The sequence below is a fragment of the Periplaneta americana genome, chromosome 7, assembly GCF_040183065.1.
Source record: "Periplaneta americana isolate PAMFEO1 chromosome 7, P.americana_PAMFEO1_priV1, whole genome shotgun sequence".
NCBI classification, from domain to species: domain Eukaryota; kingdom Metazoa; phylum Arthropoda; class Insecta; order Blattodea; family Blattidae; genus Periplaneta; species Periplaneta americana.
Window position 1 is genome coordinate 12341693 of NC_091123.1, and position 26471 is coordinate 12368163.

Below are 26471 nucleotides of genomic sequence, written 5' to 3' on the forward strand. Positions count from 1 at the left end.
TCAATTTTTCATTTTCAATTTTATTTTGTTTTGTGTTTTGAATTACTTGTATTGTAAACAATAGTTTGGAAATTACTATCTTATACTTGAACTTCAGATAACGTTGTGTAGATTAGAGTTAGACTTTTTACTTCTCTCCCCTTTTACTTCTCATTCCAAATTTTTTACCTCACTTTTGAAACACACTGTATAGTGGTGTACAGTTTTCGTCATTTAAACTGCGTATCATTTCATTCATACCTGTTAAAAATTCGTGGCATTTTAAAGAGATTCGATGAACAGAGAAATATTCACGGACTGTTTAAACGAAGTTATTCTCTATTAAAATGTGACGGTGAAATTTATTGGATTAAATATTGAAGTTAATTCTTGTCGTTTTTTGTATTTCTACATTCATATTGAGATTACAATAATTTAGGAATTAGATGTCAAAGTATGCAGCATATTTAACATCTGACTTGATTTCAATTGTTTTAAATTGACCGACTTCGCCTCATGATGTGAATTTGTATCTGTAGGAAGTTATTTAAGGGTTGAAAGGGTCTGATTGTTATGGTGTTATCATTTTTACGTTCACAGATATGGTAATCCTAATAAGGGGCAATGCTGTAACCTTTGTTACAACTTCTCTCGAGTGGTACGTAGAAAAACGTTCCACGTTAATGACTTTCTTCGAAAACACTACGCCCTGCCATTCAGTACTTCATTATGAACGTGTTTCACACTGAAGTGTATGTAAAACAGAAATTCAATACAAACATTTCTGTGTATACAAGCCTGTCAAAATCATTCTAATGAGAAAATAGCAAGTTTGAAAAATGTATAGAGAATTCCACGTTAAGACAAAAACATTGAGCATATAGGGCTATAACATCAAATGACCAGTTACCATAGAAACGCCTACCCACCACATAGCTTGTACAATGTATTAGGAAGGCCTATAAAACCAATGTTTTTTTTTTTCTTAACGTGGAATACTCTGGCACCAATGTTTCAACAGTGTAACAATGAAGTACAAGTGTGTTTTAATTGCTTCAGGCTTCTTTTCAACTGGATTATTTCACGACGCTTTATCAACCGCGGTGGTTACCTAGCAACTGAGTGAGGTGAAGGTGATAATGTCGGTGAAATGAGTCCAGGATTCAGCGCCGAAAGTTTTCCACCATTTGTTCTTAATGGGTTGAGTGAAAAATTCCTGGAAAAAACACAGTCTGGTAACTTGTCTCAACCAGGATTTGAAAGCGGGATCGCACGTTTCACGGCAAGGCATGCTAACCATTACCCCACAGCGGTGGACTTCAAACTTGTTACCGTATCTTGTTGCTTATTTCCGAATCAGGATATCCCGAATGTTATATTCATTTCATGTGAAAATGTTTTTACTTAGAACTACAGTACATCTTTGAAATCGCCACAGTAGGTTTCAACCGCTCAGTAACAATATTAAAAAAAGTGTTACAAATGAATGCTTATAAGATTTGAAATAGTAATATGCGTTACAAGAGCGGTATGTTGAAGTTTTCATGTTCGAGGAAAAGTTTGAAAAGGCGAAACGTAGTTGAGCTTTTTTAATTTCCGAGAATTGAAAGAAAACATACCGCTCGTGTATCGTACATTATTTTGTGCGAAGATCGTTTATTACATACCTGAAAGACGAATTTCTAATTAGTTGCAATGAAATCTCCATCTTGGTTTCTGTTCAATGACGGCAAATTTGCAAAACAAAAATATCTATCTTCAACATTGTTGCTTTAAAATGTTTTCTGTGTTTACTATACTCCAGCAGGCCGTGATATACGTCTGTCTTTTTTTTCCCCCAGTCTATGATGAGTCTGGAATCTTGTTGATTTTTTCACGGCTTCCTTAATGTTACTTGCATCACGAATGTAGTAACTTTAGTGGAGTTGTAGAGTTTACTTAATTTTTGCAAATATTTAAAAACAATAACATTGTAATTTAGGTGAAATTGCAGTGGTAAATTTCCAATTTATAATTATTACTATATTGAACGTCTCTAAAAATAATATGTTAAAAGCCTAAAGCAGTAAAATCAATATGTTACTTAAGCGGTAAGAATAGGGAAATTGTTATGTGTGTTAGGTTGGGAATACTGAATGTGGAATTTTCGACTTTCCACGGACTGGTTTTGTTGCGGAAACCAAGCAAATACGCACGATCTTGCATAATTTTTTTTTCCTACTGCCACCAAGTTGTCTTTTACAATTCTGTTCTTCTCTCCTCGCAATGGCTCATTATGTAACCCAATTTTGAGGTTGGGGCGCCTGGAAGACAGAGTTATGTTGCCCCGATGATATGATACAATGATTATAAATGTATGATGCCAGGAGAGGTCTTAAATCTGAACTTAACCTGAATTCCTGATCATAGACTAACACAGGAATGATCCCCTTTAAGGAAACATTCCTGTGCTAAGCAGGGAATCAAACCCCAGGCTTCATAAACTACAGCCAGAAGATCTGACCACTAGACTACGAGGCTGGTTCTTTTGAACTTATAAACACAGCGAAATGAAAAGTATATACCGTGAGACAAAGGAGTCCAATTACCGTCAACATCCGCTCGAAACAGGCCGGAGCTTCAAGACCGACAGAACGAATGGGGCAAAATATGCCCACCATAAGTTCCACTTACCGACCGGGATTTAAACCCGGGTTATCAGCGTGAAAAACCGTCAGTCGAGCTATTCACATAATGGTGCGTCGTATAAGAACAAAATATGAAAACGGTTTCTATTTCAGTAGACAGCTGACATACGATTTAAAAATAAAGTCGTTAGTTTCTATGGCAATATCTCAAAAGAATAGCCTACATTTTCAGTACTATGACAGGATAAAATTTAATCCAGAATAAATAGACCAGAACAGAAAGAAAAGATACGCGACAAGATTGTTCAATTTCACTGCACGATCGCTGGACGTTAATGTCTGAATGATAGAGAAAGTCAAGATATATTACTGCCGTTAAAAAAAAAAACTGGTCGTTTTGCTTATGTGAGCGCGGCTATGAACCTCTGGGTTCGCTAAAAGCCATAAGTGAGTAAATAAATATTTTATTAATATTTAAACTATTTCTTAGTAAGATTCACTCCGCAGATCTAACAACCTCTATATCTACTGTAGATCCGAACCCATGTATTTTCGTGTGACATTCTATATCTATAAGTATTAATACAGATGATGATGATGATGATGATGATGATGATAATAACTACTACCGGTAGGCCTACTATCGAAATCCCAGAACCGGGGTACTTTTTTGTTTAGAAATATATCACTGGACACAAGACTGCAGAAGTCATCAGCGTTGCCAGCTCCAGTTTGCAGAAATACACTAAACGCTTAAAACAAATCTCACTAAATATAGCAGGAAAACACTAGATTTTCAGGTGTATATTACATATTTAAAAAATAGTAATAATAGGCTATAAATAATGATTAAACACCTACAGAAATTACAAAAGAAGAGATTCTACATAATCGGTATGGTCTTCTTCTTCTTTTTCTTCTTTTTCTTCTTCTTTTTCTTTTTAAATTTCAGCCGTAGTTGTGAAAGTTGAAGCACCTGCAGTTTCTGGTTTGTAAGTTTCCATTGTTCCGATTTTTTTAACAATGTGTTCATGGCAACAGTTACTACGCCGTCTCAGTGCAGTCTTAACTGTCAAAATTGACCGTAGTACCTTTGTCCCTATTCTATTTCTAATTCTGGTTTTAATTATATTCATCTGTCTAAATAGCCTTTCTACTTCTGCATTTTTCCAGGGAATACAGAGCATAGAAAGTGCGAACTCCTTTGAATGGGTTCATATCTGAAGCATCTTTATAAACTACTGATAAATATCACACCAAGAACCTCTGTTAAAACATGGTGTGGTGCCTCCACGTGTTATGTACTGTATGATTCGGGGCTTCCCCTTAACTAAGACAGAGGAATGCTAACACAGGACGAAGACGAGTTTAGTTGTTTAAGGAAAAAACAAATTTCCATTGACTTGAGTGCGAAAAAACTAGATTTCCCACTGCCCACCGTTCAATAATTTTTCCCCACCGACAGAGAAAGAAAAACACTAGATTTAGTGGGAAAACCACAGTGATGGCAACACTGGAAATCACATTGACATGAGGAAAATCTCCGCGTCCTATGCCGATCGAGACCCTCGACCGTGGTTCCCACGCAGTGCTGCTTTACGCATTGCTTACACCATGTTTGGCAATTTATTACCATTCCGAAGACAGCTTGTAAGAGCAACACGTCTCTTGTGACAGACGCGCTGTCACGCGTTGCACTGTTTATACTCGACCCGGCACGAAGACGCGCGAAGGACTCGAGAGCTAATTATTTCATTGGCAGTCTGTGGGTCGAGATAAGAGCCTCTGTTGAAAGAGCGCTCTCTGCTAATGGATAATCGATATCCACATGTTGGCCTAACTGTGGATCGCGGACGTCCACTTCCTGTCTGCTGCTCATTAAATAACAATTTCCTTTCTGCCAGCCTTTGGCTGTGACCTTAGACCATGTGTGGTTTGACATTAACACAGTCTGGATCGTTGTCAGAACGACACTTACCATCACACCACAGTCTACTATATACAGTCGCGAAGCTCAATATGTAGTAAAAATGCAAACATGGGTAGTTGCCCACCACTAGGATCGCTACTATCGCCTCATCATCGCAGATCTCTCTCTCCTAGTAGACGACAAAATATGTTACACTTTCGTTGTCGTGTTCTTTTGGAAAAATTAACACCTTCCTTCCATTATTGAAATATTAAATACATAAAGTTAATTTATTATTTTAATGAAGTATATTAAATTCCACCATAAACTCAAAAATACCTGCAAGAAATAGGTTAATATAATTTTTGTTTCTGCAAAACGAACTGAAATTTACTATAATCGCTTCACTCATTCAAGATTATAGCGATAATTAACTATGAAACCAATAAATATTAATTTTCATTTCCCTTTACAACAATAATAATAGAAATATGAATTAATGGAGTAACTTACGTGTACCGGTACTTGTAGTGTAGGCTTACGTATTTAACAAAGTGGGATGAGGTTAAGCAATAATAATCACACCAGAATTGGAAATAAAACGTGATCAATAAATTTTATTGTAACAGACTTTTTCTACGTCTCTAGTAAAGTAACAAATAAAAATAACAACAAAATTAACAGCTATAATTAAAAACATATCCTTTGAAAAAAAAAGTAGGCCTGAGCAATAATAATCCTACCAGAATTGAAAATAAAACGTGATCAATAAATTTAATTAAAACAAACTTAATTTTTCTACGTCTCTAGTAAAATATTATTATTCCAATTATTGTATTTTAGCCATTAACATTTTTTCATTACAACCAATAACGAACATTTCACAAGCATCATTGTGAAATACGCAACGAGCTAGCACTCGATGGAAATACGACACAGTCCAAAGTCGACCGTGGACAGTCTATTGTTTCTAGTTGCTAACCGCTTGGAGCGCTTTATCACGAGATTTGCAAAAAGTCACCTCAAGCTTCGCGACTGTATATAGTAGACTGTGATCACACATCAATCACGCCATTTGCAGGTTTCGAACCAAAGACTGTAGCACTCACCTAACAATCAAACTGAAGAACTTAGCATATTCTCAACCTGCGACTGACGAGATTTCAGTTTTTTTTTTTTTTTTTTTTTTTTTTAAAGTGATTACCAGCACCTAGTGATGAAAATTTTCCGGAAAATTTTAAATCGGAAAATTCCCCTCCCCCCTTGTTAGGCTCTTTCTAATCTCCATTAATAAATTACTGCCAATATTTTAATAAAACCTAAAATTCCTATACGGGGGAAATAAATTTACTGTAAATTCACAGGGCTAACGGCTTCAAAGCTGAGTACCTGGTTTAAATGGAGTACACTGGTATAATAAAATTACTCTGCTTGCCATTAAAATTTCACTTGATTCAATGTCCCCGTTTAAAAAAACTACAAAGCATTTTTTTTATTATCGACTTGCAAAGTTTTATAACTTTACTGATATAATAATTATTTGTAGTAATGTCACGAGAGGTCTGAGATCTGCCGATAAATCCACGAGCGAAGCGAGTGGATTTATCTGGGAAATCTCAGACCTCGAATGACATTTATTTAGGACTATTTCGTGAATAAAATAAAACTTAAATAATATATCCCTAAAATTCGATCACAAAATGTTAATAATTGTATATTAACGAATACTTAACCTATTCAGACATTGTGAAGTTGAAATACTCGTAGATGAATATCGATTATTGCAATAAAGAAATTCGATGTTATTATTCAGTAATGCCAATTGCGAAAAGCGAAATACAGGTTTAACATTGTTAATTACATGTACTGCACTTTTCTCTTATTATTATAACGAAAAAAAATTTTCATTATCTGCTGAAATCATAATTTAATTTAACAGTAACAGTGGGGACAGCTATATACCAATGCTTATGTATTAACAGCGAGACATGTTGCTACACAGTGAAGCCATCTCTGTATAGATAGGCCTAATTAAAACACGAATTTTATTACGCCATACGAAAGGCAGTTTGATCAAAGACATTATTACTATGCAAGGTCTTTGAGTTTGATATGCGATGATGTTACATAAATTTGAACGTCTATTAATTGTTTAATTTCAATACAAATGTTATAGGCAACAATTTTATATAGGTTACGTTACCTGTGGAAGCAGGACCAATGTCAGCTGTGTCTTGTTTCGACCGTTACTTACAATGAGTGCTACACGAAAGCATTTTTTATAGCTCGACAAACGCATTCTCGCTGTAGTGTGTAACGGAACTAAAGCTGCATCTACACAGTTCAATATTCCAATCGCGTATGCTTGCAATCTGGGAAGAATAGAATCAAGTTTAAAAGGTACGTTCAATTAAGATGCATAAATATTTTGTGTCTACATGGTGCGCCGTTTTGAACGTGGTCTTCACTGCGTAAATATAAAAATTAATATTAAATATCAATCTTGCATTCATTGCTTTAAAGTTGAAAGAAAGGTTTAACCGTGTAGTTGCATCTTAATGTATTCATGATCATCAATTTACGGGGAAACAGTTGGCGACAACGACTAAACAAAAGAACGACCATGCGATAAATTGATAGCGATAAATCTAGCAGCAGAAATTATCGCAAAGTCTGACTGTGATTAGTTGAAATTCAAAATTTCTTTACACTTCATTGGTCGAAAATGGAATGACGTCATATAAACGAAATAGTCACTATAACATATCTATACTAATAATAAATCTGTAGCCGAAAATTTTCTGGTTATTATCGATTTTCCAAAAATAATTGGTCCTAACATATATAATTAACCACCCTGAAACCGAAAATCGCTTTTTTGAAATTTTTGTTTGTATGTCTGTCTGTATGTTTGTTACCTTTTCACGCGATAATGACTGAACGGATTTCGATGAAAATTGGAATATAAATTAAGTTCGTTGTAACTTAGATTTTAGGCTATATGGCATTCAAAATACATTATTTAAAAGGGGGGTTATAAGGGGGTCGGAATTAAATAAATCCAAATATCTCGCTCATTATTGATTTTCGTGAAAAATGTTACACAACAAAAGTTGCGATAAGTTTCATTCCTTGAAAAATTTTGATAGGACTGATATTTAATGAGATAAATGAGTTTTAAAATTAAAATAACTGTCATCTAAGGCCGTATAATGAAATAAAAAACAAATGACTTCGTCTATAAGGGGCCTTGGACAGCAACAATCGAAAGCTATGAAAGATAGCTACAGAGAATGTTTCTGTGTTTGAAGTAATATCGAAAGCTAAATTGTATAATTGATTATTATTTCACCATTGGAAAGTGTAGTTTCTCTAGATGGACATTATGTTATTACAGTAACTTCTGATATAATATAATGTAATATAATATAATATAATATAATATAATATAATATAATATAATATAATATAATATAATATAATATAATATAATATAATTAAGAAACATGTTAAAGGAATTGTCATTGCACCAAATGAGTGGTCTCTGGACCAAAATGATCGCATTTTAATTATTTGGATGCAATTTAAATTAAGTAACATATTAAACGATTTATCCTTCTATCAAACACGAATGTTCCCTGGATCAAATGTCCTATTTTAATTATGTAATTACTTTATATTTATTTCTAACGGGTGCAGCGGAGCGCACGGGTACGGCTAGTTTATAATAAAATAGCAGTTGATGTTGCCAGTTTCGTTTTTTTTTTTTTTTCAGTAATTGATTTTTTAATACAGCCAAAAACGAAGACTTAAATTCGATTTCACTGTGGTCACACAAATTTGGATTAAGGTTAAATCCAGAGAAATCGCAAGCAATCGTAATGGGACATAATCGTCTACGAAGTACTCTTGATAGTGGTACTATACCACATATAACATTGAATGGGATTATTGTTAAATACAGTGAAACAGTTAAAAATCTTGGCATTTTTATGGATAGCGATCTAAATTGGAACACCCAAGTAACACACACTTGCAAAAAAATATTTTCTCAACTTCACTCTTTGTTTCATATGAAAGAATTTCTACCACTTAGTCTAAAAAAGAATCTTATTCAGACGCTTGTAATGCCCCATTTTGATTATTGCGATTCCTTACTAACTAATGTAAGTTCACTCTTAGCTGAGAGACTACAACGTGTTCATAATGTGTGCATACGATTCATCTGCAATACTCGTAAATTTGACCATATAACACCTTCCCTCCAGTTACTTTCATGGGTGCGTCTGAAGGAACGAAGAACAATACATTCACTGTCTCTTCTATTTAGAATCATGCATACTTCTACTCCGAATTATCTCTTATCGCGCTTTCAATTTCTTACAACTCTTCGAAACCGACATCAAGCACTTCTTTCTATCCCTCATCATAGAACGTCTCTATACTCATCCTCGTACACTGTAGAAATACCTCGTCTCTGGAATTCGCTACCTAATGATGTCAGGGACTGCCGGACTTTATCACAATTCAAAATTAAATTGGAAAATTTTGTCTTGTTTAATGCTTTTTAGATATTGCTAGAAGTGTCGATTTGTGTTTTTTTTTTTTTTACTCCAGATTAAAATCGCAAGTTTCTTGTTTATGTTAGTTAATTAGGATACAATTAATTATACTTAATCACTCATTTAAAGTTTGTGTGACTGCAACCTGTGTATATTTTTGTGTGACTTTACTTCGTTTATAGTGTTTTTTTTTCCTTTTTATTTCTGTTATTGTATTTGTATTCCTGGTGTTGTGGAAGAGAAGGCCTGATGGCCTTAACTACACCAGAATAAATAAATAAATAAATAAATAAATAAATAAATAAATAAATAAATAAATAAATAAAAACATGTCCCGAAGATTTCTTTCGGAACAACGTTACACAATAGCAAGAAAGGGAACGTTCCCGAATTTTACGGGACGTTTGGGAACCTTAACCTTGCAGTAACGCTCACAAGAGAACCACAGTGTACCGATTTTGTTGAACTTTCATAAGATCAATCTAATAGATGGGAAAGAAATACGCAATTATAAATCGTGTGGAATGTGTCTCAGTTTTCTAGATATTAGCTTTTGAATTTCCTTACAGCTCTTTATAAGACGTAAAACAAGGGCCAATGATTGTGTTCGTCCTGTAACTAGGTGGATAAAATGCCGGACCAGTAATCACAAGGTTCATGGTTCGAGTTCACCTGTTACAAATCTGTTTTTATTTCAATTCCTAATGATTTCTTCTTTCAATTACAATTAGAAGAGTAAGAGACTGTGGAGGTTGTTTATTTCTGCTGTGGGCCACCTCACTTTCACTCACTTAACCAATCGTCGTCGTTTTGTTGGACAACCCAATCTGATTTATAGCCGAAACGGAGTCTGTGTGAATGATAAATGGACAAGCAACGCGAGTAACATGTCCACCGTGGGCGCTGACCTTTCTCTATGGCCTGCAATCAGACTTGAGCATCTTTGTGGCCTGTAATCGGGTCCCCATTGTGCGAGCACTCCACCAAACTGACTGGCGTCCATTCACTTAGTCTGACCTCACATCTGTAAGAGGATGCAGGGTACAGAATGACACAAAATTTCCCACTCTGGCGAATGAACCCTGTTAGTGAAATAGACGGAAGAAATTGTATCTTCCTTTCGGGACTTCAAAATGTTCTTCATTTCTTCGTCCTCCTTGAATACAGTACGTAGTACATCATTGTGGAGTCCAGCATCATTCTTGAATCTGGAATTAAGATGAACTACAATGTGAGTAAAAATTGTGGAACAGTGCTTGTAGCATTCATGTTTTTAATTTTATGAAAAAACTTTATATACAGGAACATCATTTTATTTTTACTTCAATTTTTATTGTATCTGAGTTTTTTAATGTATTTTCTCCCACTCCCATTCCGAGGCTTATTTGAAGGATTCGTAACAAGCTGTTTTTTACGGTGAAGGGTTGTTAGCCCTTCGCCAAACCCCCAAGCTGGAGGACCACCCCTCAACAGCTGTCCGCGACTGCTTATTCAATATATTCACAGCTAGACCAGAATATTGTACGAAATGGAAATATAAAAATTGGAAATTTATCTTTTGAAGAGGTGGAGAAGTTCAAATATCTGAGAGCAACAGTAACAAATATAAATGATACTCGGGAGGAAATTAAACACAGAATAAATATGGGAAATGCCTGTAATTATTCGGTTGAGAAACTTTTATCATCCAGTCTGCTGTCGAAAAATCTGAAAGTTAGAATTTATAAAACAGTTATATTACCGGTTGTTGTGTATGGTTGTGAAACTTGGACTCTCACTTTGAGAGAGGAAGAGAGACTACGGGTGTTTGAGAATAGGATTCTTAGGAAAATATTTGGGGCTAAGAGGGATGAAGTTACAGGAGAATGGAGAAATTTACACAACACACAACTGCACGCATTGTATTCTTCACCTGACATAATTAGGAACATTAAATCCAGACGTTTGAGATGGGCGGGGCATGTAGCACGTATGGGCGAATCCAGAAATGCATATAGAGTGTTAGTTGGGAGACCGGAGGGGAAAAAGACCTTTAGGGAGGCCGAGACGTAGATGGGAAGATAATATTAAAATGGATTTGAGGGGGTGGGATATGATGGTAGGGACTGGATTAATCTTGCACAGGATAGGGACTGATGGCGGGCTTATGTGAGGGCGGCAATGAACCTCCGGGTTCCTTAGAAGCCAGTAAGTAAGTAAGTAAGTAATTTCACTCCCACTCCCTCTACTAGTAAACTTCCAACCGTTCTCCACACAGAACCAAGGTATACAATCAAAGTCGCCTTATGGTCATAGTAAACACAAACAGTACCGAGTTAGTGAGTATAGTACGTTCCAGAAATATGTTCACTTTCAATATTGAATCATATTCTCGCACACGTACTGTCGTACATTTGCCTATATCGCATCCCGGTTTCCCCCACCCGCTTCTGCTATCCCTCTGTAAAGACTAGTTGCTGGGCTGTCTTATCTCTTTTCTGAAAACATTAATTTCTGTCAGGAATTGGACGTCTACGTAATATTATACAACTATTTAAAATAACTTAAATAAAAGGGCCTCGTTAAGTAATTAACTGTCACGTTATTTCCCTCCTTTCTACGACCCTGCGACAAAACCACTTGGACGGACAGTAGGTAGCATGTCTGAGTAATTTTATCTTTTCTGATTGGTCAGAAGTGAAGATTGGATTTACAGTACGTAAGGTACTCTTTTTTAAGGTAGGTACAGAATTATTTCAACATGAGTTACTAGTACGAAGGACGAAACTGGTAATTGGAATTAGGTACAATAGTCTATAGTGTAATAATATTCAAAAAAAGAACTGAAGCCTGTATCGAAATGAATGGCCACCATTTTCAAAATTCTGTTTAAATATCCATATTATGATTATTTTTCAATTTAACTTCATTCTCTATATTGTACGCTAATGTATTGTAGACAGTATAATATACACTTCGTAATGAATACGTCCGAATGGACAGCTCAGTTCGTGAGTAAAAACACTTATTGTTAATACAGTACTGTATATTGATTAAACAAAAACCTAATGGAAATTATCAAACTCAAACTCGCGATATTTCCTAGTTTACGTAAATGGATGAACTACTTTCTTTCCCTCCTATACCTAGTGAAGTAATTTGTTTATATTCTACGCCAGTATCATCGAACTCCAGTCGTGAAAAGGGGTAGCAAACAGTGTTTCCGGGTCTCAACCGTTAATTCAAAAGTATAACCAGGTTAATATTAGAAAAAAAAAATATTAGTAAAAATAAAATGATGTCCCTGTACAAAAGTTATACCGGGTGAAAAAAGTAATATTATTTGAGTATATTTATGAAGAGTGTAGGCCTACCAAGGAGTCAGTTATTATAATGGCATCATTTACTTATTTTTCGTTTCTTCTAGTGACTAGAATGTGAGTCTCCTCTTTGTTGTGTATGTAAATTTCGGCTAGGATGATGGAGATGGGTTATCCCATGGGTGGTCTTTCAGTTTAAGTTTAGTACTTGTATGTGAAGTAATTTTGCATATTGCACATATCCTACGATGTTGATGAACACGTACTCATATCTCGGAATATATTAATTTTAGGACCATGTTTATAATACTGTTCTTCTTGCTTTGAAGTGTACTATCACTTCTCAAAATGTTGAGTGCTTTTAACACCCTGTACGAAATAATATTAATACTTTTGTGGAACAGAACAGTGGAAAAACACTTGTAATTTGTAAGTATAGAGTCATAAAGTACGGTTGTACACCACACTTTTGTGGAACACAATCATTTTTTTTTTTAATTACAGGTGAATTTAATTATAATTTATTATGTCATACTGTGTGGAATAGGGTCCAGGTTACTTAACGAATACATGCGCTCACTTGTTCTGTATAAAACGTAATGCACGTAATGCCCCATGAAGCTACCACTCCTGGTTAGCCCTGCAGCAAGTTCTCTGCAGATCTGCCTCGACTGGTAATCCCCTGTACCCAAGCGAGGCGAAATTTACGACGCCTGCGAGCAGACTGCGTAGTGCAGCCAGGCATGTAATCCACTCCTCAGGTGAGGCCATGCACACAGACGTGTTGTGGTCAGCATGATACAGTCTGTGTTGCTCCTCTTAGCTGAGGCTGATCTATAGCGACACCTGAACTTGAAAAATCCTGCCAGATTTCGTGGCAAACATAACCATTCCGAACGGAAATTTACAACAGATTTTGATATTATAATTATACAGGGTGTTCCGATTGGAAAGATACAAAATGCAAACGCTGTAGCATGAGAACAATTGCTACTTATATGAGTTTTTAGGCTTTCACAGTGACTAATAAGAATTAGGCTTTTGGGTAACTTGACATTTCCAATTTTTCCGAACTATGTACATACAGGTTCCATCACCAGGGTAAGACCAGAGAGGTAGGCTACTCTGTTGGACTCTGTACGTCAGGCTGTATTACGACAAGAAAGGGGAGTGTGTTAACGGCGTTGTTGCCAGACGCTGAAACTTCCATCTTAATTTTGTAATTAACCGTGCATTTAATCACAAAACGTAATATAGCTTTTCCATTCATATTTTAAGGGGTTAGGTACAGCTTACTGCAGTAAAATTTTGGAAATATTCAACATTTTTTTCCTCCATTGCTGTATCTTGTACAATAATGAAAATTAGTAAGTGTAAAATACTGTCCTTCTGCTATATGAAAAAAAAATATTTTTACAATTTAAAAAAATTATTTACATTTTTTTTTTTTTTTTTTTCAAAATTCAGTTCACTGTGCAGTGATGAAGCGTTTCCCACATAACTCAAAAACTATCCAAAATTCTGTGATGAAATTTTTTGTGTGATTTACGCATGTCATATCTACAATATGATGCAAGGTCAGTTCTCTATCTTTGATAGATTGTCTGATAAAAAATAAATTCATTTTAAAAATGGTCAAATATATCAGTATTTTCTTCTAACACAAAATAAAAAATATATTATTTATTAAGGATGTAGTTGAAAGAGCATGATATTGTAAACATGAGTTTCAGCAATAAAATAAAAGAGAGAGGACATGAAAAAGTTAACAAATTTATGAGTTATGAGGAAAACGCTTCATCACTGCACAGTGAACTGCCAACATTTTGAATTTTGAAAAAAATATATATAAATAATTATTTTAAATCGTAAAAATATTTTTTGCATCTAGCAAAAGGACAGTATTTACACATACCAATTTTCATTATTGTACTAGATATAGAAATGGAGAAAAAATGTTGAATATTTCCAAAAACTTTACTGCTGTAAGCTGTACCTAACCCCTTCAGTGTACCAAACCCCCCTTTCAATCTGCAAGGGCTAGAGACAAGCAAGGACCTAAATAAAATTGTAGTCGGACTTATCATTTTTCTCACAATCGGTGGATTGAGCCAGGGACATAGGCAATTTCCCCCCATTTTTTTTTTAGTAAAACTAATTTTCATCTATATTGGCACTTACAACCTTTTTTATGTTCAGTCTTCAACTAAGATGTTTATTTTTTAACTAAATTATAATCTTTACTTTGTCAGAGATGTCTCGTTAATATTATTAATTTTTTTACTTATTTCTAAACTCATAAATTTTGCCGAAATATGCAGACAGAATCATAACCAATTTCATTTGTACTTTTCTTTAAAAAATTTAACTGATTCCCCGAAAAGGGACATTTTTTCTACTCGTCACTGTAATCAATAGACATTGAATTTATATGCAGTAAAAATAAAGCAAAGTAGGTCTGCCAAGAGTATTATAGTGGAAGTTGCGTCTGCTAGGAGAGTTTTTAGATCCGGTTTACAAGACTGAGGAATCTAACAACAGTGAATGAGTCACATTAACTAGAGAATTCATATTGTAAACTGCTCACTGATGTGTAAATCGAAGGATAAGGCCTTAAACGGAATGAAAACAAAACACTAACAATATTTTGTTAATGGTCTTAACTCTCATTTACACCTCAGTGGACGGTTTGCTCGGTGAATTTTTCAATCCATGTGACTTTGTTATCTACTTTTATATTTTGGAGTCTTCTGAACCAGGACTAACAAAAACCTTCCCAACGAGCGCAACTCGATAACATTCTTAACTTTCTGTGTTTATAAATCCCGTGTATATTATTAACAAATCTTCCACAGATCATTACTGCCTTGTTCCGTACAGCTCGACTGTGAAGAACCTTGGCATTTATATGGATTGTCACCTGGAATGGAACGAACAAGTGAATCACAAGTCCAAAAAAATATTTTCTATTATTCACTCGTTAAAGCGACTGAAGCACTTTCTTCCTGATAAATTAAAATTAATCCTTGTACAAACACTCGTGATGCCACACTTCGACTACTGCGATATTATATTAAGTAACCTAAATGCAAATTTGAGCAGCAGGCTACAACGTGCGTCCGTTATATTTGTAATATTCGTAAGTATGATCATGTTTCCCCGTCTTTCCAAACTCTGTCTTGGCTAAGGCTAAGCGATCGACGTGCCCTGCATTCTCTTGTTCTCTTATTTCAAATTCTGCGCACCGCTACCCCAATCTATTTGGCTTCTCGTTTTCAAAATGTATCCGCATATCATCAGCTAAGTACAAGATCTCATCATAACAATTTACTCATTATACCTCACCACAAGACATCTTTATATTCTTCATCCTATACAGTTTCAGTTGCTAGATATTGGAACTCGCTACCGAGTGATGTAAGGGGTTGTTGGACAATAACTTCATTTAGGTCAAAATTACATAAATTCTTACTTAACAATTTCACTTCTTGTTCTTCTTCTTCTTCAGTCCCTTCTGCTGCTAAGCGTCGGGTTCGCCTCTCTCCGTCCATTTCATCCATTTTTCCCGGTCTCTACACATTCTCTTCATCTCTACCAATGTTTTTCCTTTCTGTTGCCCTATTCTTTCTATTGTATCCTCCCATTTAATCCTTGGTCTTCCTCTTCTCTTTCTTCCTTCCACTCTCATTTCCATCACCTGTTTAACCTTCCTTTCTTCTCCCATACGATATACATGCCCAAACCATTTCAACTGCCTTTCATTAATCGCCTCTGTTAATGCTTTTCTCATTTTAACTTCTTCTCTTATCCTGTCATTCCTTATCCTATCTCTTCTGGTCTTTCCTATAGTTCTTCTAAGATATTTCATTTCCACTGCTGTTAATTTACTTCGATGTTTATCTAAGAATGGTAAGCTTTCGGTACTATATTGTATTATAGGTTTAATTATTGAATTATATATCTGTATTTTTGTCTTAGTGGTTATTTCTTTTTTCCCAACTATTGTATTACTTATTTGATAGTATGCTGATGTTGCTTTCTTTACCCTGTTCAGTACTTCTTGATCAACTCTTCCATCACTAGTTATTATTGTTCCTAAATATTTAAAACTTTCCACTCTCTCCAGGTTTTGTCCTTCACATTCAATGTTAAATTCTGTTTCCTGTCTATCTTCCTTAGAGATCCACATTACTTTACTCTTGTTGACATTAATCCGCATCCCTTTTCTCATTAACTCTTCGTTCCATTCCATCAGCATGTGAACAAATTAACTGCTGATTAATATTTATTACATATTATAATGAAACTAACATCTGTCTATTATCATAAATTTCTCTAAATAGATTTACAAAACCTCTAATGGCAATTACATTAATATTCTCATTATAGAAATATATTGTTTTTTCTCCCTGTAACATAGTCCTAGTAAGCTTATATTAAATTAATTTTCATCATTTTACTAGTTATCTCAAATCTCAAATTAATTATAACTGATTGAATTAAATTAGCTCATAAATTAAGTTACTACTTTACCTTATATTTTTATTTTATTGGGTTATTTTACGACGCTGTCTTAACATCTAGGTTATTTAGCGTCTGAATGAGATGAAGGTGATAATGCCGGTGAAATGAGTCCGGGGTCCAACACCGAAAGTTACCCAGCATTTGCTCATATTGAGTTGAGGGAAAACCCCGGAAAAAACCTCAACCAGGTAACTTGCCCCGACCGGGATTCGAACCCGGGCCACCTGGTTTCGCAGCCAAACGCGCTGACCGTTACTCCACAGGTGTGGACCTTTACCTTATAGGTTTATCTACATTTAAATAAATATGTAGTCTACTAGTCGTTAACTTAACTGAAGAATATTGCTGGAGAACCTTTTAAGTGTAGTGTAAATATTCGTAATTTAAATATGTATTGTATTGATTAAGGCTGGTTGAGTGGAAGAGAAGGCCTTATGGCCTTAACTCTGTCAGCGAAAATAAAACATTATTATTATTATTATTATTATTATTATTATTATTATTATTATTGTTGTTGTTGTAAATCGCTGGCTTGATTATTCTTTTCTCTCATTATACTCGGATTTTCCGTCTGTGTAAGGAAAACCTTTACTAAAAGTTAATAGGTAATCGATTTACTTGCTGTTACATAATTCAGATATTGGCATTGTTTTATTGTTCACCTTAATAAAAGTGTCGTGTGTTTAAATTAGTTGTTTCGTGGTATACACGCTCACATGATTTCCCACTATCATTTCCTCACCCGAGAATGTTCCTGAAACAAACAAAGAAGTGTGGATTTTCCTGGAAATATGCCATTGTAAGGGTTGAAAGAGACATGCAATCCCTTGATATCACATACTATATTCAAGTTTATTAAATATCTGTTGTCACAGAAAGTTGTTGTTTGAAGTTTATATCGAGACTGAAAGTATTATATATTTTGTCTGTCTACACAGTTGCTGAATTTAGCAGTTTTAACAAGCATGCCATCATTCCAATTCCTGAAGCAGACAGACTGGTTCCTCTTTTCCCCGCTGCGTCTCTTATTAACAGTAACAAGTCTGTTCTTTTAAGCTTCTTCGTTTACAGTGTGTTTCAAAATAAGTGATCGTAATTTTCAGATGTGATAGAGGGAATGTAATGAAACATTTATTCGTAATAAACGTCCAAAAATTCTTCCGTGTCGAGATAGTATAACGATATGGGGGGGGGAAGATTTCGAAGATTGTGTTGTGACATATAGCAAAAAATAAATCAATTGCAGTTGTTTCCATGTTATCGGGAATAGCTTATATACAATTGAAGACATCTTTGGACGATAAAAAGGTCAATGAGTAGTTTTGACTTTTATCGATAATATCGATACGGAAACATTTTTGGACACTAATTTATTTTTAAAAATGTTTAATTTCATGACTTTTATCATATCTCAAAATTAGGAGTAGTTATTCTGAAACACCTTGTAAAAAATAATTAGCAAAGAACTCCTCACAGTCTTCATAATGACATTTTCCTTATATTTTACATAAGTGTTGTATAACATAATTGCTTGCCGTTCATATTTGCCCTCATGGTTACCATAATAACAGAAGCCACTCATAAACATCATCCGTTTCTTTTCCAATATAATGTAGCCTACACGTAATTCAGGAGTTTTATAATTTAATGTCAGAAAATTTTCTGTATCTGAGTAGTATGCATTATGGCGATTCACTACTCAATTTTGATGAAATCTTGCATCATCTGTCCATCAAACTTAAGACAGGAAACTAGGATCATAATCTATTTTAACCATCACTTCAAAAGCAAAATTCAAACGCCTTTCGTAATCTATAAGCTATCTCTAAGACTCTCCACAAAATGCAACTTGAATGGATGCATTTCATGGAGTTTCAAAATTCAGTGTATTGAACGGGAGGCTTTGGTCAACCCTATAACGAAAATACAAAACTGTTTTTAGATAAACTAAAATACGTTAGTTATGCAAGTGTACCAAAAGTTATGGAACACCCGATATGCGTAGAGTTCACAGTAAATGCGATGAAGCAAGTATTTTTGTAGAATTTTGACATTTAATGCTATAAACTAATCGAGTTTTTATACTTCAATAATTGAACCATTTTTACATACACTACAATACGTTAATTATGGGAGTATACCAAAAGTTATAGAACACCCGATATGCATAGAGGTCACAGTAAATGATATCAAGCGTGTCTTTTGTAGAACTCTGACATTTAATGCTATATGCTAATTAAGTTTTTATCCTTCACTAATTGAACCATTTTTAGATACTAAAATACGTTAATTACGGGAGTGTACCACAATTTATGGGCCACCCAATATACATAGAGATCACATTAAACGATATCAAGCATATCTTTTGCAGAACTCTGACATTTAATGCTATATGCTAATCAAGTTTTTGTCCTTCATTAATTGAATCATTTTAATATAAACTAAAATACGTTATATCAAATAAATATTTCGTTATATTTCCGTCATTGATTTATCATATAATATCATAGAATGGAACTGTTTATATTATATATTTTACAATTTGTAAAATTTAATAAAAATTGTAAAATATGTAAATATGTAATATAAAGAATTCCACTCCATGATATTATATGATAAGTCAATGACGGAAATATAACAAAACATTTATTTGATATTACTTAGATACTTATCTGAACACTCTGCAAATAAAATACGTTAGTTATGGGAGTGCCAAAAGTTATGGGACATCCTATATGCATAGAGGTCACAGTAAATGCGAACAAGCAAGTCTGTTGTAGAATTGTACATTTAATGCTGCAGGCTAATGAAGTTTTTATCCTTCACTAATTGAACCTTTTAAGCATTTAACACGCACCTTTCACGCAGTAGTGTGTTTATAGTTACATGTTGAATTGTCAATTTGTGTGAAGCTCGTGATGTGGTTTTGGTAGGGTTTAGTGTAAATGTTGAATTTGATGCATATCATTACTCAAAGCTAGCCGACCACATGCAAAAAAAATCAGGAGCTCCACGGGTTTCCAAGAATTTTCATTAATATACTCCAATGGACAGGTAGTTTGTTGTAATGTACAGTGTTACTAGAAAGTTTAGAGACACCTTATAATTTTTATAAAATGCTGCCCTGGCCTTAAATTATTAGAGAAACTAACAATGTTTTTAACTGTTGATTAAAAATGGAAAGGACTAATTTTGGTACAATTTCGGTATTTATATTTTTTCATTTTAGTAGGTTGTTTTACGACGCTTTATCAACAGCTTAGGTTATTTAGCGTCTGAATGAGATGACCGTGATAATGCCGGTGAAATGAGTTCGAGGTACAGCACCTAAAGTTACCCAGCATTTGCTCATATTGGGTTGAGGGAAAACCCTGGAAGAAACCTCAACCAGGTAACTTGCCCCGAACGGGAATCGAACCCGGGCTACCTGGTTTCGCGGCCAGACGCACTAACAGTTACTCCACAGGTGCGGACTCGGTATTTATATGATAACTGTTAGCACTTATAGAGAATTTATAATTTTTTCAAACAAAATAAAAATCTTACATTTTCAATATTAAAGTTGAAAATGAATGAGTAACTAATTGGTGCATGATTGTCAACTGTTGCTGGATGATGTAGGATATAATACTCTTTGAACCAGTAAAGATGAAATATTTGTAAAAAAAAATATTCTTTATGAAAGTCCTAGAATATTCTAAGGTTTTAAATTTAAAAATATGGGGAAATTTTGTTATTGGTCGGCTCATCTGTAACTGTTCAATGGAACTGCGTTCCTTGGGATCACAGTGGTATGGGGAACGCAGTTGTCCAAATCTCATAGAGCTTTAACTGCAGTGCTAAATCATCACCTATATTCAAAATGAAACTAACTTCATTGGTTCTTTTACTTTTTTCGTAATACTTATCTCATTATAAAACTGGCATATTTTTATTAATCGAAAAATGTATTTGCAGCTCTGTATTTTTAGGGAGTTTCGTTTTTCAGAACATAATGAATGGTTCAATGAACTTGTAATCATATTTACATGCTTAAAGTACTCTTTGTCTTTTATGACAGTTCTCAGATGCAGGAGGATTTCTAAAAAGAAATACTTTGTAAATAAATATGTAAAAATAAATTTGTAATAAGAAAACATGTGCGAACTTAAAAGTACCTATAATTGAGCCGTTCAGAGCAAAAGTGGTGTAAGTCAGAATTGGGTAATGAGGTTTTAAGTAAAAATTCTGTGAAATACAGCGCAAAGTAGCAATTAATATGACCTTCTTGCTAAGTTTAAATAAATTGAATATTAATTGCTACTTTGCGCTGTATTTTACAGAATGTTTACTTTAACCGTCATTACCCATTTTTGACTTACACCACTTTTGCTCTGAACGGCTCAATTAAAAAAAAACAAAGCGAAATTCACTATATATTTACAAGAACTTTTTTTGTTATTATTAGATCCTCTATCCATTCCTCAAAGATTTTCCAATTTTAACTAACACTCTGTATAATACTGTACAAAATCTTAATAATCTCGCTTCAAGTTGAAGACTGTTAAAGTCTCAAATCAAACGGGGTACTGTTTAATGAGGATGAATTTTAGTTAAAGTTGGATCAAGTAATGATCTTGAGGGATAAATAATAACTACAAGAGACTACTCTTTTCACAACAGCTGTCATTTTTGCTTTGCCCTGCAGGTGGGCGCGTCCGCTTGAAGCCTTTCTGCCACAACGTGCATATGTCGGACACGGCCATGCTGGCGTACCGCTTCGCCATGTTCCTGGTGCAGTACCTCACACCGCTCTGCATCATCTCTTGCGTGTACGCCAGGATGGCCTTCAGGCTGTGGGGGTCCAGGGCGCCCGGCAACGCGCAGGACAGTCGCGACGCCAACCTTATGAAGAACAAGAAGAAGGTCAGTCACAACAACTTCTATCTCTAGCTTAGGTTGTTATCACTGATTAATAAGGTATATGTGACAGTATTCGCCGTCATACACAATTCTGTACACTTTTCAGTTTTATGCAACTTTGCGGATACTCTTCACAGGAGATTTCAACGCAAGGATAGGTGTGACACTCCTATATGTCTAGAGTGAATGGTCTGGACCTTCCTTACAGAAAATTATGAACTCTACATTTTATTGAGTTGACGCATCGTTGGACGAACAGCTAGAGTACGCTTTCCATATTGGTAATCACGGTTTGAATCCTGGTGGTTCGTTATTTAGAACCCATTTACTGAATCTGCCCCTTTCTTTAAGATCACCAGATCCCAGTTCTCAGTCACAGTACTTTTATATAGTTTTAACTTTATTAATTTTGCAGCATAATGAAGGAAAGAGAAACATGGCTGAAACGATAATGCAAAACCTTTACAATTGATTGATTAACTAAGGCCGGAAAGGGACATAGGCAGGAACTGCATTAAGAGATATTTGAAAATGATATTTGGATATCAGTTACTGTGCGTTGTAAGGACATTGATATACTTCTTAAGGTATCGAGTGTATAATTTTAATATTCAGTGTCCTATGCATTATATTTTGAGAAATACATGAATATACTTAACAATACAGGGTGTCTATTTTTAGTTTACTCTCAATACTAAAAAATAAAGATAAAGAAATTTTATTCACAAATACAAGTCGTATGATGTATTAAGTTTGTAACAAAAAACACACACTGCCACATTAGCCCCTAAGTTGATATGAAGGATATCTAGGGATGGTACCAATGACTTCCAAAATCCGGACACGGAGGAACACAATGAAAGAAGACTGCCACAAGAACGACCTACTTGGACATGCTGCAGCTGTAAACCTTTCCTCAGGTTGTAGTTTCAACAAGATGGTGTTCCACCCCACTGGTCGCTGGATGTGCGGAGCGCATTCCAAGGGCGTTGGATAGAACGAGATGGGCCCCGGAATAGGACTCCACGTTCTCCTGACATCAGGCCACTGGATTTATTTTTTTTAGTGTTATATGAAGGACAGGGACCTTCGAGACCTCCTTGCCCGGATTGTGGAAGCCATTGGCACCATCCCTCCGAGCATACTGGAGCGGACCTGGATGGGAATCGACTACAGACTAGAGTCTGTGTGATGTATCTTGTTTCACTGTGAAAAGAGAGAGAAAGGAGATGTGTCTTACTTCGTCTGTATTGTTATGGCGATGGGGGAATGGAGCGGTGCCGTCCATCCATCCAGTGGCGGAAGGGACCATTTGATGCATTCTGTAGCGCAAAGTAAAATTACAAAATATCTCTCTTTGTACTGTGTAGTTCCGTCACTGAGCTTGTCTTTCAAGAAATTGAGTTCCGGTAGCCTGTACAATGACAAGATTTTGAAAGGAATCCTGAAAATTTACAACCCTCCTATAATCTCAGCCCTCATTTGAAGGGACTTGGTTTTATTGCTACTGAGACGAGATAAACCTTACCAGGTATGGACATCCATCGTGCTACCAAACGGGCTCACATGGAAGTGGACAGACTTTGAATTAGTTCCGCTAGTTCTCAATAGGTGACTCTATTATTGGAAAGGGTAAAAAGTAATTGGGAAAATGTTAATGTAGATTAAGTATAAATGAATTCTCATAATTTACAGTATCAGCTGTCTCCCGCTAAATCTTTTTTTTATATATATATATATAATCATTAGAGAGGGATGAAATTTTGAATTTTACGATGCGGATATATTTATGTACTATTGGCGACACTGACTTATCTTCTCCATCTATTCATATACATAATAATTAAAAAGGCCACACTTATACTGGTGACAGACTATTATCGCGATTACCGAAAAGGTTGTGACACCACAGTCTACTATATACAGTCACGAAGCTTGAGTTTTGAGGGTGCTAGAAACAATAGACTGTGACGATACTACTGTATTTTGCATTGTCTGTAATGAGGCGATATTAGCGATCCTAGTGGTGAGCAACTATCTAATGTTTGTATATTTAGTACGTATTGAGCTTCGCGACTGTATATACTAGACTGTGGTGACACACTGAATTACCATAGAGGAAACAATTTTCCCTATGTACATACGTACATGTTTGTTTCCCTCCTGGACAACACCTAAAGTTCATATTTTCTTTTGATGTTTATTCATTTTTTTTTCTTTTTTTTTTTTTTTGTTGTTTCTTGCAGCTTGATATGGGAATTTATTTGTTAAAATAATTATATGGTTTACAATGTAAACTGATGGAATTTATATCATTACTATTTATATTATTTTGAAAAGAGGTTTTATAACCTATAAAATTTATATGATCATGCCAAGAATTTATATATTATTTTGTAATGAAACATATTTTTAAAATCAACCCTAATCTCAACGATAGCTTCGTAATGGAGAATGAAATTGAAAATCTGAAAAAGAAACCAGTTCCAGTTTGTAAGTCATTATTTATTGAAATGAAACTTCTTTCAGCAGCCTTCAATTGCTATATATATGAATAGTTCGTCTGTCATTTGTAAATATATTTCTTTTTACTTTTCTCACATCTGCATTAAATTTCTCCACTATGTCTAATAGTAGCTAAATTCATTTTCTAGCCATTAATTTTCGTTTCCATTTCTTATAATACAATGGAAGAGGTAACAAAATTCCACAGCAGAAGCTATCACGACTTCCTAAATAATATAAATCAAGGTGATTCGAAACCAAAGATTACTAAAATGTTGCTTTCGTCCACTGGGCCGTGCCTCAGCGTGATTATCTTCTTCTGGAACCAGGATTTAGCTCCTGATCGCATCGGGACGGTGACACACTACAAACCCGATCGCGATTAGGTTGATAATCCCGATTAGTGACTGTAGTCTGTCACCAGTATTAAACAAACAATTTATCGATCACTATCGATTAGTAGAGGTCAGGTATCTTTTAACGTCAGTGTACGAGCTTCTTCTTCTTCTTCTTCTTCTTCTTCTTCTTCTTCTTCGACATTCCCCTTTTAGGAGTTAGTCTTTTGTTTCCAAAATTGCCGGTTATTCCAGTCTCCTATTTGCAGTCCACGTTCTTCCATAGCATTAGCTATATGAGATTTCCATTTCATAGCGGATCTTCCTCTTCTCTCTTACCTCTCGGAGAGTATTGTAAAATTTGTTTGGGCCATCGTGTTCCTGACATACGCCCTAAATGCCCGTACCAATGGAGTTGTTTGTTTTCCAACTTTTTTGTTACTGCACAATTAATTTCCATTTTGTCCCAGATATGTTGTGTTTTTACTCGGTCTTGTCTTATAAGTTGAAAACTTATTCTCATAAAATGCAATTCCACAATTCTTATCCTTGTTTTTTTGTGTAATTGGCCACATTTCCGACCCATACAACGTTATATTTTCTACTATACTCTGAAACATCATTTTTTTACTACCTTTGATATGTTCTTGCTCCATAATAATCCATGTAATATTCTTATGGCCTGTTTACCTAAAGCGATTTTACTTCATTTCATTACTCTTCAATGTATTTTCATCTCATGTTTCTCCGAAATCAAATTGTATTTTATTTTTAAATTTATCATTGTTCCGTATTCTCTCCGCAATCATATTGTATTTTTCATTTAACCTCTGCTTTGTATTCTAGATCCTAGTGGTCAGCCGTAGATTTCGGCCAGATGTCCCAAATTGTGGAATTTGTGTGCTTTTGACATGTTCCTGTTGAGGTTATATGTGTACCAAGATATTTAAAACTATCACATTTTCTTATTATTTCATTATTTATAACTATGTTGGAAACTTCCTTTCCTACACACAGATATTCTGTTTTATTATAATTCATATTTAGACCCTATTTACGATATTCTTCATCAATTTTCCTGACCAAATATTCCATATCCTCTTCATCTTGTGAAAATATCACCTGGTCGTCGGCAAATAACAATGAATGTAGTGTATTGTCCCCTATTACAAAACCCATTCCAGCACATTTCTTGTACCATGTTTCTAGTGCTTGGTATATTATATATTAAAAAGCATTGGTGACAGTGTACATCCTTGTTTCAAACCTTTCGTCAATATAATTTCTTGAGTACGAGCTAAATGAAAATATCAGTGGAGATTTACATCGCTGGATAACCTGGCCGTCTCTAGGAGACCCAGCCGTTCTCTTGTCAGTCCGACCGACTTGTCACTGGTGAATGTTCTCTTTTGGGGATGGTGTGGGACTCGTTCCACAATAATTACTGTATCATGTAGCTATTAACGGTCCTTTAGCATGCAAACCAGTCCCCTTCGGATTTGTGTACAAAGAGAATTTGTCTTTGGTGGAGATGGGTTACAGTAAAACTCGTTATGGCGAGCGTCGCGGAAGTTAGTGCACGAGTTTACATCATGTCGTGCTGCACGGGCGTGGTCCTGCTACTTCACGTAACTAATATCATCGCATTTAATGATGCACTGTAACATACTTTTAATACATCTTGATTACACAACTTTTAACACTGTATCACTTCGGAATATGAATGATAAGACTTTCTTGTGTTAAATTCTAACGTACCTTGTTTACACATCACAACCGTAACAAAATTACAAAACACTTCCACATATGAAAAACACATCACAAATGTT

At 35.0% G+C, this 26471-nt stretch overlaps 1 protein-coding gene across 4 annotated transcripts in view; it reads left to right on the top strand.

Annotated features, from left to right (window-relative positions):
- The window catches only part of LOC138702919 (neuropeptide Y receptor type 1-like), a 709682-nt gene that overhangs the window by 537074 nt on the left and 146137 nt on the right, over window positions 1-26471 (top strand). For all 4 annotated transcript variants that reach the window (XM_069830324.1, XM_069830323.1, XM_069830322.1 and 1 more), the window contains one exon: window positions 21588-21805. In XM_069830324.1, coding sequence (XP_069686425.1) covers window positions 21588-21805 — 218 coding nt within the window. The remainder of the gene's footprint in view (window positions 1-21587; window positions 21806-26471) is intronic.